Raw genomic sequence first — 14,337 nt, forward strand, 5'->3', positions numbered from 1 at the left:
ATATAAATATAATCTATCATAGGCCCTATACATTAATGGCTTTCAGCTTTAGTATAGGCTTGATGGATATATAATCATTCAAGCCGGGTTCCTTGTTAGCTTCCAAGGAGATTTGCCAAAAGGTCTCTCTCTGCTCTAGTTTTGCCTGCCACGGCCCACCCCTTGGGTCCCTGTTGACACTTTCCAGCACAAAAAATTGATATTTAGCTGTGGGGCATGCAGATGTATGTTTGAACAAGGCATTGGTGTTGTTTTCTATTTGTATGTCATGTATATGTTCATAAATTCTGCGTTTTAAAGTACGCTCAGTCTTCCCCACATAGTATGCTGGAGGGTCTAAAATTTCTCCGCTTTCAAAATTTTTAGACTACAAATTCAAAAGTTTATGGCCTAAAGCCACTCATTTACTAAAGGATTCTTGGGAATTTTTGAGACAGGTTACCCCCGAACTTCGGGCCCCTAACTTAAAATTTCTGACCATAGATGTCGTGGACCTGTTTTCGGTGATACCACATGAAACAGGTTTACTATGGTTGGAAGAGGCCCTTACATCAAGCCCCAAGGCCAGTAACAATGATACCTTTGTCATTTTGGAACTCATGGAATTGGTTTTACACCATAATTTCATTCACTTTTCAGGTGAATATTACAAACAAACATCAGGTGTGGCTATGGGGGCAAACTGTGCCCCCACATATGCTGATATTATTCTTTCTGTCTGGGAGAACAAATATGTATTCAACAGTCCCTTTAGGAAATACTGGGTAGCCTATTTTAGGTTTTTGGATGACATTTGCATTTTCTGGACTGGACCAGATACCCTTATCAGGGACTTTATGGAATATCTAACAGCCACCACCAACTTTCTTACATTTACATATCACGTTCATGTGGACAGAGTTGAATATTTGGATGTTTTACTTAGCATTGACGGTGATGGTAAATTTAGATCTACTGTTTATCGAAAACCTACGTTTTCTAACAGTTATATACACTTTGACAGCTCACACCCCATGCATCAAAAAATAGGCATTGTTAAAGGCCAATTTGTCAGGATATCACGGATGACCTCCAATGACCAAGATTTCTTGTCAGAATGTGACAAATTATTTCAATTGTTCCAAGATAGGGGTTATCCAGAAGAATTTACAGGCAATATATGTGAACAAGTTAAAGAAGGTAGAAAGAACAGATTTCGACCAATTTTGGGTTTGGGCATGACTTATAACACTTCAAGTATAGAGAATAATCAGTTAGATTTTAAAAAAGCTTTTATTACACAATACAGTGCCAATTCCAGTAACATTAGGGACATCATTTCCAATGAATGGGAAACTTTTAAAGAAGTTACTGATTTGTACAACTTGCATGGTAAGGATATGAGGACAGTTTTTCGAAAAGGGAGAAGTATAAAGAACATACTAGAAATAGGTCCTTTTCAATATAATTCAACCCGTCCACGTAAAGGCACCTTCAGGTGTGGGTCATGTGCACAATGTTCATACATTGTGCATGATGAACAAATATTCCTTTCTGCCAAAAATAGGACCATCAAGGCTACAGCATATTACAACTGCAATAGTCATGGGGTGGTATATTTGGCTATGTGTTCAATTTGTCCAGCATACTATGTGAGGAAGACTGAGCGTACTTTAAAACACAGAATTTATGAACATATACATGACATACAAATAGAAAACAACACCAATGCCTTGTTCAAACATACATCTGCATGCCCCACAGCTAAATATCAATTTTTTGTGCTGGAAAGTGTCAACAGGGACCCAAGGGGTGGACCGTGGCAGGCAAAACTAGAGCAGAGAGAGACCTTTTGGCAAATCTCCTTGGAAGCTAACAAGGAACCCGGCTTGAATGATTATATATCCATCAAGCCCATACTAAAGCTGAAAGCCATTAATGTATAGGGCCTATGATAGATTATATTTATATATATATATACATTGAACTAGTCCACATCATTTAACAACATAACATTTTATTTTATTTCAAGGTATGATGTATTCATTTACTTTTGGTAATACTTATATCTTGAATATGTTTTATTTAAACATTTTTATATATATTCAATGCTTTTAATATTCATTTACAACATTTTATAAACTTTTTAAAATAATGTAGAATTTTTATGATGTTTGTCCTTTAAGATCTAATTGCCTTGAACAGGTGCATTCATCAATCAATTATATATAAGCTGTGAGGCTACTTCCTTATGTTGTCTAATGAAGTTACATTTTGTGATGAAAACGTGTGGTACTGAGATTTTACTTGCGCTAATAAACCTGAGTTCTTGATTTCATTTGGATATTTATTGGCGTTCTATCTCCACCAGTGTTGGTTCTTTGGTTTTTGGTTTCTTTTACCAGCATTTGCTTCCGTACAGTTTGGTGTGAATGGTGAAGCCACAAGTCATGAAACTGATCTTCTTAATCTTAGAATATATTTCCATTATCACAGCTAAGATTACCGTATGCTCCACTTATCCAGTTTTTCACTTTTTTAGTTTGAATTATTATTTACAATTAATTTCAGTTGGATGTAGTACATATGCTGTTTGCTTAAGTTGTCTTTTAAATAGGAGTGGTATTCACAAACATAATACACAGTTGCATAGAGTTGGTACACACACTAGAAACCACATACGTAAGCTGTACACAATTCACAGCTCTCTACAAATGCAGAGTACATACCGATAAGTTATTGAGTGCCGTCATGCTAAATAGTGACATTAGGCAGGTAGTCACTAAATGTGTCCCCTATGTCAGCAGCTGAAGTTATTTCATGTAAGTAAAGGGATTAAGTCTTTTTAGAGCTTTTGGCTGTTCTGTTACATGGAAAAACCAACTCTGCCCACCCAAACAGTTGTGTGATAATCAGTGGCTGTCAGTCTTCATTATCTTTAGAAGAGTTTGACAGAAAGAAAAGATAAATGTCTCTAGTTCTTTTTTTATCTATCAATTAAAAACCCAGACAATCTCTTTTAGTGTCTGTTATAAAAGCTGGATTAGTAGGCAGATACACTCAGACTCCTTATGAATAAAGGTTGCACCTCCTGCTGCTTTGTGTTGCCATTTTTTTAAAATATGTTGAATCCTGTTGGCAGTATTTTGGTGGAAGCATGAGTGTTTATGGATACAACAACGATTCAAAAAAGTAAACCTTGTCCAAGTTGTGTTATAGACGTGCTGTACCACAGTAATCAAGGAGCCTGAATCCTCACCACTGACACTGGAGAGGGACATTCACTTGGAATACAAATGGATACACACACTATTTCCTAATACAGGCCTCTCTGCATCAAGCAGTTTCCCTTAAGAGCACACAGGTCACACACTCAGGTCTGGGTGTCTCTATCGGCACTGTGAAACCAGTGCTTCCAAGTCCCTGCCCCATGTAGCTGACACATACTCTGAAATTTAATTTACAAACACTTTCGAAAGGCTGGCACAGATTACCTGCTCTACCAACTTTGCCTAGACTATAAGGTAGATTCACTGCCACCAGTCAATTACTATAAGGCTCTTAAAAGGGTATCCAGTTATGCCGAGTGAAGTTAATATTAATGCAAATGGTAATGTTGACCAAATAGCAAGGCTTTCAGGAATGGCCGGAGTTATCGCCGAATAAATATATGCAAATACTCTAAAGCTTAAATATTTTCTAAACCAGCTACAGTGAAAAGTTTAAATATTTTTAATAATAAATAATAAAAGAACATAAAAAATACCAACTATCTATTTACAGTAGACACCAGAATTTCAGTCACAAGGAATATTAAAAATAACACAGATGGGAAAGTTTCACACTGTAATAGAAAAACAGTATCCGGCTAATCTTGCTATCTGTTCCTGATTGACCAAATTAATTACTGTGCTGTCTTACTGAATAGAGCAAGATAGCTGAGTGATCCTTGTTGTCAGATCCAGAATAGAGAATGCTGCTGAGACTGTAGTCTCTTCTAGTATTAAAGCATTATTTTTGTACACAATGACCTCACATACATCTGGTCATCTGACTTCTGGTTCCCATGCAACCCCCACTGCCAGAATCTGTCAGGGTTTAGCACCTACGTGTTACCATACACAGACTTGCTCAGATGTGTTGCAGCTGCTGGATGTTAAAGCATAAAACCATTCCACTCTTCCTACAGTAGTTGCAATCTATTCTCTAGTACAGACAATGTCTCTGGCTCCCTAGTACAGACATTGCATCTCTGGCTCCCTTCAAAACTGTGGGATAACATCTTTAAGACTTAACCCATAAAGTAATTTAATTTCAAGAATATTTCTTCCAAAATCAGGTGTATTAACCTCTTCCCTCCCAGTATATGCTTTTACAATGTGTACATTTAATTCAGTTGTGATAATATATGTACATTTTTTCTTTCCAACAGGGCACACTATTTACACATTTTAACACAAGCAAACCTCACAAATACATTTTCAGTACAAGCATCTGTACAGATCAGTTTGATATGCAAATGACATATAATTGTTTACAAAATTCCAGCTAGCTGTGCTGGCATATGTTACACATCCACTGCCCTACTTCTACTTGCATGGTTGGCAGTACCTCCTGTCATCACAATAGACATGAACAGCTACACGTACGACAAGAAAAGCTTGGTGCTAATCATCCAAAATGTGTTTAAGTTATATAATAGTTCAGAGTGTATAGTAATATCTGTTCAAATGTTTGAGGGACTGGGGTATGAAATAAACAGAATTGAAACCTTCTGAATGTAAATTGCTTATTTGTGCTCAGTTCAACACTCTAAGCCATTTGGTCAAAAGCTCTTGATGAATGAATGTAATAATAAGACATCTAAGTTTCATTTTCAAATAATTGGATTGTAATAACAAATGTATTTGGTTGGTTGACTTGTCAGAGGCTTGAAATGACAAAAAAAAAATCACATAGCAAATGTGCAGGATCAGTGAAAGAACAGAGAGTGAATCATGTGATAATTTTCTTCACAAGTGCAATGGTGTAATTGCTGTATTAGGATGTGCACCAGAAAAAAGTATATCAATCATGCAGTTATCAGTTGTGCATGCTTCCAGCAAAGTAACACTAGCGTTGTCAAATATAAATGTAAAGGATTTGAAAAGACTGCAGAGAATGAGTGTGAATATAAAACAATATGAGCCAATTGAAAGGGTGAGCAGCACAGTAACAATGAAGAAATATGATACAGTTTAAATCTACATAGACTTCCAGGGTCTTAAAGCTATGAAAAATGGTTTACTGTCCACTTTTGTAGACTAGACTAAGTTGTTTCAGCACTGCTTGATGGAAACCAGGGATTTTCCAAATTAAATCCTGATTAGGAGAGCTCCAAGTTATATATATTTAGTACACCTAGTACACCTGCTGGAGATACAGATACCAAATACTTTCTTTTGGTATTCTATAAGCACCTGATTTGTTTCAGAGGGATGTCGCATAAGTAACCAAGTGCTTGAATGTGTTGTTCATGTAGCAAAAAAAACAAACTGGTAAACACCCAGTATGGAGTTCCAAACAAAACAGTCCAAAATATATGTGTCTGTGTCAACATCATTTGTACTAACATGAATAAAACAGATCTGTACTTCCTTACATTAAGGCGTTCCATGGCTTGTCTCACATCTTCGATTTTTCACTCCTAGCAAGCATAACACTATTCTATGTTCATTATCATCTCTGAAAATATAAGAATCAATTACAGTAATATATTTGCAGGCCAGCACTGAAGAATCTTCAGCTTCCAATACAGTAATATCTGCTCTGTCAGTTGTTACAAATGATATATCTTCATCACTATTAGTCTTATAACTCCCACTGTTTTCATTGTGTATTAAATTCTCATCCAGCTGGTGGTGTAAATCCATAGCTTGAGTCATGTAGTCAGCATCTGTCTTTCTCTTCTTTTTTTTCTTGCAGTAATGTTCTTCAATCCTTCAATGTTCAATTTTGATTTCTTCCTTTTAACCTGCCCCTTGCCTCTTTTTTTTTTTCCCCTACCTTTTCCGTTGGAAAGATATCTTTTTCTGTAGACTGAATGTTTTCTGATAGAAAAATATCATCATTTCCTGTAACATGTGTGTTAGATAACAAAACGGTGTCCTTTTACTACATATTCTCTTTCCTTTACAATCATTAATCAATTTTCTTCCTTGTTATTTGTTGTGAACTTCTTCCTTTTTTTTGTTTCCTTCTAAACAAAGTGGATCCTCAGATTGCTGAATGCTTGCATCCAGAATTCCAAAGTTGTCAGTGGCATCATCTTTGTTTCATAAGGGTTGAAAGATCTTTGCATAAAATATATGCATCATTTCCTAAATTTGTTCTATGCCTAACATTATTTAGTTAATCAGTCCAGTCATTAATATATGATACAACAGTTCTCCAAGCCGTGCCAATTGAACATATGTAATCATCATCATTAAGTCTATATTTACTTCTGACAATGGTAAGAAAATCATCCAACTTTGACATGAGGAACACAGATCACCAGGGTTATCAGCTGTTACCTTTAAAAATGCATAGCATTTATTACACTATACATGATATTTGTGCATTAGCAAATTTTTAATTGCATACTCATTTAAGGAATCCATATTCAATTGCATACTCATTTAAGGGATCCATATTAAGCTTCAAATGAATAAAATATTACAAAAGAAAATAATCAAAATTGATAACCACAGAATTCAAAGAGAACTTAAATCAACGTCTGTGACAAAAAAAAATCACACCAGTAATAGACAACAAAGTACATTAAGGTCTGACCATACTGTTTTAGTCACACCTTGCTGACATCAGGGCTGTCACTGACAGCCTCTGGTTGCATTTGTCAGCAAAGTTGGTCAAACTGATGCAATACAGGTGAAAAGGAAGGATAGAGTGTCAAGATGGAGACAGGACTGTCAAGTGAAAAGAAAGTAATTTCAGAGCAAACAGTGAAATGAAATATTTTTCAATTACTGAGAGGGTGGTGTGGCAGTGGAGTACATTGTTGGGGGGGGGGGGCTGTAGAAAACATGAGTTCAGAAAGCCTTGATGTAGATGGAAGACATGTAAAATAATACAGGGGACTGAGGCACCTGAATAGGGGTTTTGTCAGCATCATTGCATGAAATATGGAAAAGTTAAAGTTGTTGCTAGTAACTGATTTAAGTTCTTAGGTAACATGGTACACAGTGGTTGGGCATTAGCATAATGATGTGTTCCCTCACTGTTATCTCTGTCTTTATCTACTTCTGCTTCTGTTTTGCAGGTTGAACATTAATAAAGATTCCACATAATGAAGATGCTGGCTTTATTCTTTTTTCCTTTGCTGGATTTTGCCATGATAAAACTGTCTCAAGCACTGCACTTTGAATTATATCATGTATTACTGGGTTTTGGCCTTATTGAACTAGCCCAAGCATTGTACTTGGATATGAACTTGTCATTAGTGGCCATCTGGGTTGCATCTTTTATTCGGTTTGGCTTTTTGGTCGCTTCAGCACACCTGATTCTCCACAGAATTACAAAGAAGCCATCATCCTGGTTAAATTCTAAAATGATTGTGAAAAATGTAGGTGTCCTATGCTTTTTGCCACCATTGTATGTGTCAGTCACATCAGTGCTTGGATTTCCTGCCACTGAGGTACAGTGCAGATCGTGGAGTTTGACCGTTATTGTGATGACATACGTAATTGCAGTCCTGGTTTACTTTATCTGGGAACACTTTTTACCCTTCCAGGGCCATTCAGAGATTAACAAGTTATGGGAGTCAGTGAAACAGCTGCTGTCTTTTGTAAGACCTGACTTGTGGCGCCTGATTATGTCATGTTTTTTTCTGTTCTTAACTACCCTTGGTAAGTAAGTCAAAAACTGTTCTGTGCTTCCCCCATATCTATCATTTGCAATTAATTCAGGATGTTGAAAACACTGAAGGAAAATTGAGGCAGTGAAACAACGGAAAGGTATCACATGGGAGCTATTGGTATTTTATTACATTGCTATTAATGTTTTTTTTAAGTTTGCTTTGTGATTTAAAGCAGTACTGTGGGGCCGAGCATACCTGTATGTCATTTTGATAATTGTTTTTGTTGGCTTTTTTGCTTTTTACTGGGCAGGGCACATTTACAGTGTAGATCTATAGAAAAAGCTCCAAGTTATAAAGGCTTGTTAGTAGGAAAGAAGTAACTGTTCTTTTAGGAAAGAAGTAACTGTTCTTTTTTCAGTTTTGTCAAATTCTTGAATAATAAAATAATTGTAAGTAAATTATACTTTTAGTTTACAATACAGATCTTAGTGGTAGTAGTTTCCTTAATGAAAATTTAGATGACAGGGCTCTGAAAACAGTAAAAAATACATTACATTTCTTTCACATAACATAAATAAATCACTGTCTTTTTTTATTGTTGAATACTAATCTGGGATTTCTGAACATTTATTACTAGTAGATATTAAGGAAAATGGCAGACAGTGGGCCAGATTCACGATGGCTTGCACAGAGTCTATGAGTAGAGTAAGACTCCATGCAGCCATCATGTCCGACGAGCAATCCAGGAACAGCCTGTAGGGGCGTGTAAGAGAGCTCCTAAAACGTCTCCTACACGGACAGGGCTGGGATATGCAAATTACCTCACTTGCAGCCGAAAGGCATGCAGATGAGGTAAATTTGCGATCCAGGAAGCACAAACCTGTCCGAGTAGGAGATGTGTTAGCTGCAGAAATGTACTCAGTTGTCAACTGAGTACCGTTTGCAAATAGCACAACGGAGCCTTGTCCGCTCCAAATAAAGGTTGCATATGGTTGAGGAAGTATGCCAGTGGCCAAATATACGGCCATTGGAAATTTTCCCAGATGCAAAATTAAAATAAAAATACTTTTTTTTTCCGGCAATTTCCGATGTTTAAGCGCAGCGCCGCGCAAACGGGGTGCGCTATAAAATAAGACAATAAAAGCCACAAACGTGGAATTTATGAAAATTGTTAAATTACAATGTAAGGGAATAGCAGGCTGAAGACAACATGACCACCGAGTAGGGGTTGCTAAGGGGAGAAGCCCAGTCTAAGATATGTAACCAAGCATTAGTAGGCAATCCTATGTAAATGAGTGTTAGGACAGTGAATCGCACTTTTACATATCAAATGAGCACAGTCAGTGGAGTGTAGGAGTAGGATATGGGGAGTAACAGAGTAGGAGATAGGTGACATCACAAGGGGGGGGTATGTATGAAAGTAATGAAGCTCATTGGAGCAGAGTAGCATGTGTTAGCTGTCAGTTAGACATCATGGAAAGAGGTGTGTCAACAGGTAGGCCAGGGAAAGCCAAGAAATGGAAGGTGTATACTGTGGATAACACCAAAGTTTCTTGCTGAGCGGGTATGCGCGCATGTTTGCGCCTGTAAACTCGAGTAAGGCAGAGTGCGCGCGTGGAAGCGTGAGTAAGCATGTATAAGGCTGTTTAAAGACCTCTAAGCTTGTTTGCGCTGGTGTGCGTGTGTTTTAACCGGAATAAGCAAGTTTTAGACCGTCAAAGCATGTGTGCGCGCGTGTGAGCTGCTGTGAGCGTGTTTGCGCTTGTTTGTGCGTCACTCCCCCTGAGGAAACAGAAAGGAAAAAGGAAGCACAACAAATAGTAGGAAGCTACCAGGGAATGCTAGTAGAGCTAGCAGGTGAAAACAATCAGAATCAGGCAATTACACAGGCAGAACACTATTCCAGCCCAGCACTTAAAACTTTGCAAACAACAGTGCAGTTTGTTGAAAAAACTTCACTCAGAGAAAAAATGTTAGGGGCTGCCATTGCTGTTATAAGGCGACATATGCAACATGCTGAGGGTGATGACAATGCAAATGCTGCCAGACAACCTACAGTGATGAGACGGAGAAGAGTGTACAGGCCCAGGGTCACCTACCAGGGGTTACATGAGCTGGAGATAGTGGAGCGCTATGGAGTGGACAGAGACCTCCTGCAGCAAATTGTTGAGCTGTGCAGGTCACGCCTCGCACACAGAACCAACAGAGGGGGACCCATCCCAGTGGAAACCAAGGTATGTGCTGGCTTAAGAATACTAGCAACAGGTACCTTCCAGAGACCAACTGGTGATATGATGGGGATATCACAGGCATCAGCAGCCAGGGTACTGCACCAGTTCCTGGATGCCATGTCAGCACATGTCGGTGATCATGTATATTTCCCCAATTCCCGTGAGGTATTGGCTAGCAATATGTGTCTCTTCCAGCAAATAGCAGAATACCCTGAGGTAGTGGGTGCAATAGACTGCATGCATATACACATCAAAGCACCAGCCGGTGAGGGGGGTAGGGCCTACATTAACCGCAAGGGCTTCCCCTCCATCAACTGCCAGGTCGTGTGTGATGCCCAGGGCATAATAATGAATGTGTGTGCTGGCTGCCCTGGAAGCTACCATGATTCCCATATCTGGAATCTGACGCAGCTGTACCAGACATTTGCCAATGGGGACATCCCACATGGACACTTAGTGGGGGATGCTGGCTGTGCACTGGAGCCGTGGCTGATGACACCCATCAGAACTGCACACACACCTGAACAGGAACGCCATAATGAGGCACACTCACAAACACAAAATGTAATTGAGCGTGTGTTTGGGTTGCTCAAGTCACGGTTCCAGTGCCTGGATACATCTGGTGGAGCCTTGCAATACTCACCAACTACATGTACCCAAATTGTCATGGTATGTGCTATGCTACATAATATGATTCTGTGAAAACAGCTGCAGCAGGACCAGCATAGGCCTGGGCCAAACAGCCCCCCACCATTGCCAAGGCCATCACAGGCAGAGCGTGACTAGGAGGAGGAACAACCTGAGCCTGCCCCAGTAGGCAGATGGAGGCGTGTCCAGTATGCCTTGGCCTTGGCAAAGAAGCAACGCATAGCACATACACTGGCTCAGTAGGAACCCTGGAAATGATACCTCTCTCTGACTCTCACATATAGTGAAAGGGATGCCTAAGTTGACACAACCTGCTTTCAAACATGTGCAGGGAGTGTAGTATGTGCATCTGACATAGGCAGCCCTGCAGCATCACCTGAGGCATGATTGCCATGTGTTAAGCAATGTAAGGTAGTGCTAAACAGCATTTACCACCATGTAGTATATGCAAACTTGATGACCTTGAGTATCATCCTACCCTCACCAAACATGGTACCACAATATGAAGACAAGATGATCAATTATAACAACAGGCTTAAGTATTGGTGTCAGTGAAAGGGGATCCAATGCTTGTCAGCCTGGGATGACATACTTGACAAGACATGATGCTTCACTAGGGATGGCTTTCACCTATCACCTGTGGCCTTTTGGATATTGCCAAAGGCTCTTGTCACCCCCATAGTGCCTTTTGTAGGTAAGGCTCAAAAGACAAACCCACCTCCATAGGTATCACAAGGGATAAGAAACTATAAGTAATGCTACTCAATGCCAGAAGTCTAAACTGCAAGATGCATGCACTCCAAACCCCCCTCAGCATGGAGAATGTTGATATCTGTGCAGTAACAGAAACCTGGTTCAAGGCTCCCAAGAGCACCCTAGCACTAATAGGTTATACCTTATACCATGCTTTACAGCCGCAAAACATGGAACAAACTACAAAAGGAGGGCGAGTATCAATATTTGTCAAAGATACCCACACCCCCAGGTTGGTGGCACAGCATGAAGCAGCAGAGACTATCCATGTGCAACTAACAGTGGGTAAAACCGCCTTCCAGTTCATAGCTTGCTACAGACCACCCTGCTAAACCCAGGAACCACACTTGGCCGACTGGAGAACACATGAAAATATGAAGGTCTCCCCAAACACCATTATATTGGGCGACTTCAACTACCCAAACATAGACTGGGAGCATTACCCTAGCTCCAACACCCTAGCCCAAAGGTTCCCAGAATTTATAAACCCAAATGCTATGGAACAACTTGCTACCACTCCCACAAGAGGGGAAAACATACTGGACCTGATCATCACCAACATGGGGACTCTATGCCCAAGACCAGAAGTGTATCTCTCACTGGTAAGATCAGACCAGAGAGTAATCTCACTGGATATTCACATCCTGACCCCAGCCCATGGCCAGAAAACCACAGTGAAACATTTTCACTAAAGCAAATGTCACACTCCTCAAAACTGAGGTGGAATCCTTCACAGCCCCTGTGCCTGTGGAAAATACGTCCCAGACCTCAGGACCCTTTATAAACGCATTCAATGAACACCTTCAGGAATGCATGGATCATGCAATTCCAAATAAAACCAAGACCCAATCCTCCAAAGGCAGGCAACCTGTCTGGTGGACCCCAGCCATAAACAAACCATACAATACAAGGAGGAAGCTACTATATGATAGAGCAAAATCCCAAAAAGGGAAGGCATCTCTGATCAGTATTATTGAAAAACTACGGCCACACATAAAATCGTCTAAGGCCATCTTTGAGATAAAAACTGTACAGGACACTAAGGATAATCACAAGGCTTTCTTTAGTTATGGTAGGAACCTGGGTGGGAATTCCCAGATATTCTCAGAATTAGTCCAAAATGACAAACAATACACCAAACCCACAGACATTGCCAACATCCGAGCTGACAGGTTCAGTGCAAACCCCCCCCCCCCACCAAAAGGGCAAATATCTATCCCAGCAGAGTCCTGGCCCCCTGACATCTCAGATGCTCGGGTAACAGCCAGCCTCTCCAAAGCAAAACACACAGCATCAATGGGACCAGACGGTGTCCTGGGCTGTGTCCAACATGAACCCCAAGAAGAATTGAACACAAACATAAAACCACTGTTCAATCTCATCCTTACCACAGGATATGTACCCAAAGAGCAGTGCACAGCAACAGTGGTCCCTCTCCACAAAGGTGGTGCCTCAATGGATACTGCAAACTATCGCCCCCAGAAGCCTGAGTAGCTTGGTCTGCAAAGCTATGGAAAGGATCATCATGGACCTCAGAAATAAAGATATTGGGAACCTACAGACACTGGATCCTACCCAGTTTGGCTTTGTTAAGGGCATATCCTGACTCTTAACCTGGTTGAGTGATTTGAAACAGTCACCAAGGCCATTGACGAGAAGAAGGTGGTCCACACAGCCTACCTGGACCTCGCAAAAGCCTTCCATACAATATCACACTTGGTCATTATAGATAAGCTCACCAGCTTCAATATAAACCCCTATGTCACTAGATGGGTTGTAAACTGGCTCAAGGACAGAACCCACATGGTCAGAAATGCTGGAGCCATGTCAGACCCCAGGCCAATACAGAAGGACTGTGGCTGAACAAGTGTGCAGATGACTGCAAACTGGGCGCCATAATCGACCCTCCAGCTGACACAAGCATCCTACAAAAGGGCCTCATAGAAACAGACAACTGGTGTCAGAGCCATGTCCTCAAGCTAAACACAAAAAAGTGTATAGTCATCCCCTTTGTCAAAAACTTAAGTGCCCACAAATTACCACATAGCTGGTAACCCATTAAGTAAGGAAGAAGTGATAAGGGACCTACCTGGGTACCCAAGTTGATAGCAATCTCTTATTCGACAACCACGTGGCCAAAGTGTTTAGAAAAACATTTCATATAGCCCACCTAATCATGAAGGTATTCACATCTAGATCAGGGGAGGTCACCGTGCCTCTTTACTCATCCCTCATCAGGCCCATAATTGAGTACAATGCCTCTTGTGGGATGTACCTTATCAGACACCTGCAGCAGCTGGAAAGACCACAAAAGTACCTCACCAGGAGGATCAAAGGGCTCAAACACATGCCATTTGCTGCCCGGTTAAAGAAACTGCAGCTCCACTCAGTGGCATACCGCCTGCCCAGAGGCGATCTGTGCCTGATGTATAAAGCCATGTCCAACCTGGAATCGGTGGACATGCGAAAATCAGAATCCCATCGAGACCTGAACCTCAGGACTGAAATAAATAGGACATGCTGGAGTGACAGATTCCTTCAAGAGGAATCTTGATGAGTGGATGGCCTGAGTATCACTTCTATGTCCCTGTTAGACAGAGGCACAGTATACTAACCTTGAAAAATGTCATGGCAAACTCCACTTAAAATGTGTGTTGAAAGCCAAACACACTCTGGCTAGGGTTATAAATGCCCTAGGGCAGATAGCCTAGTATGAACCTATGAACAGAATCACACACACCAACTAGTACAACTGTGGTCAATGTGGAGTAATGTTTGGCAATGTCCACCCAAGTTGGTGAATTCACAACAATGTTGGACAAGCCAGGTTTAAATAGGCCATAGCTGAACAAAAAAGTTTTAACCCCCAACCCCCTTTTTCTCATATTT

General features: G+C 40.4%; 1 protein-coding gene across 3 annotated transcripts in view; it reads left to right on the forward strand.

The window, feature by feature from the left end:
* The window catches only part of LOC122811451 (ABC-type oligopeptide transporter ABCB9-like), a 184,903-nt gene that overhangs the window by 19,240 nt on the left and 151,326 nt on the right, over positions 1–14,337 (forward strand). For all 3 annotated transcript variants that reach the window (XM_044083301.1, XM_044083300.1, XM_044083302.1), the window contains exon 2: positions 7,280–7,865. In XM_044083301.1, the coding sequence (XP_043939236.1) occupies positions 7,307–7,865 (559 nt within the window). In that variant the 5' untranslated portion in view covers positions 7,280–7,306. The remainder of the gene's footprint in view (positions 1–7,279; positions 7,866–14,337) is intronic.

This window comes from Protopterus annectens, chromosome 9.part0, assembly GCF_019279795.1.
Source record: "Protopterus annectens isolate FY-2018-M chromosome 9.part0, PAN1.0, whole genome shotgun sequence".
Classification (NCBI taxonomy): Eukaryota; Metazoa; Chordata; order Ceratodontiformes; family Protopteridae; genus Protopterus; species Protopterus annectens.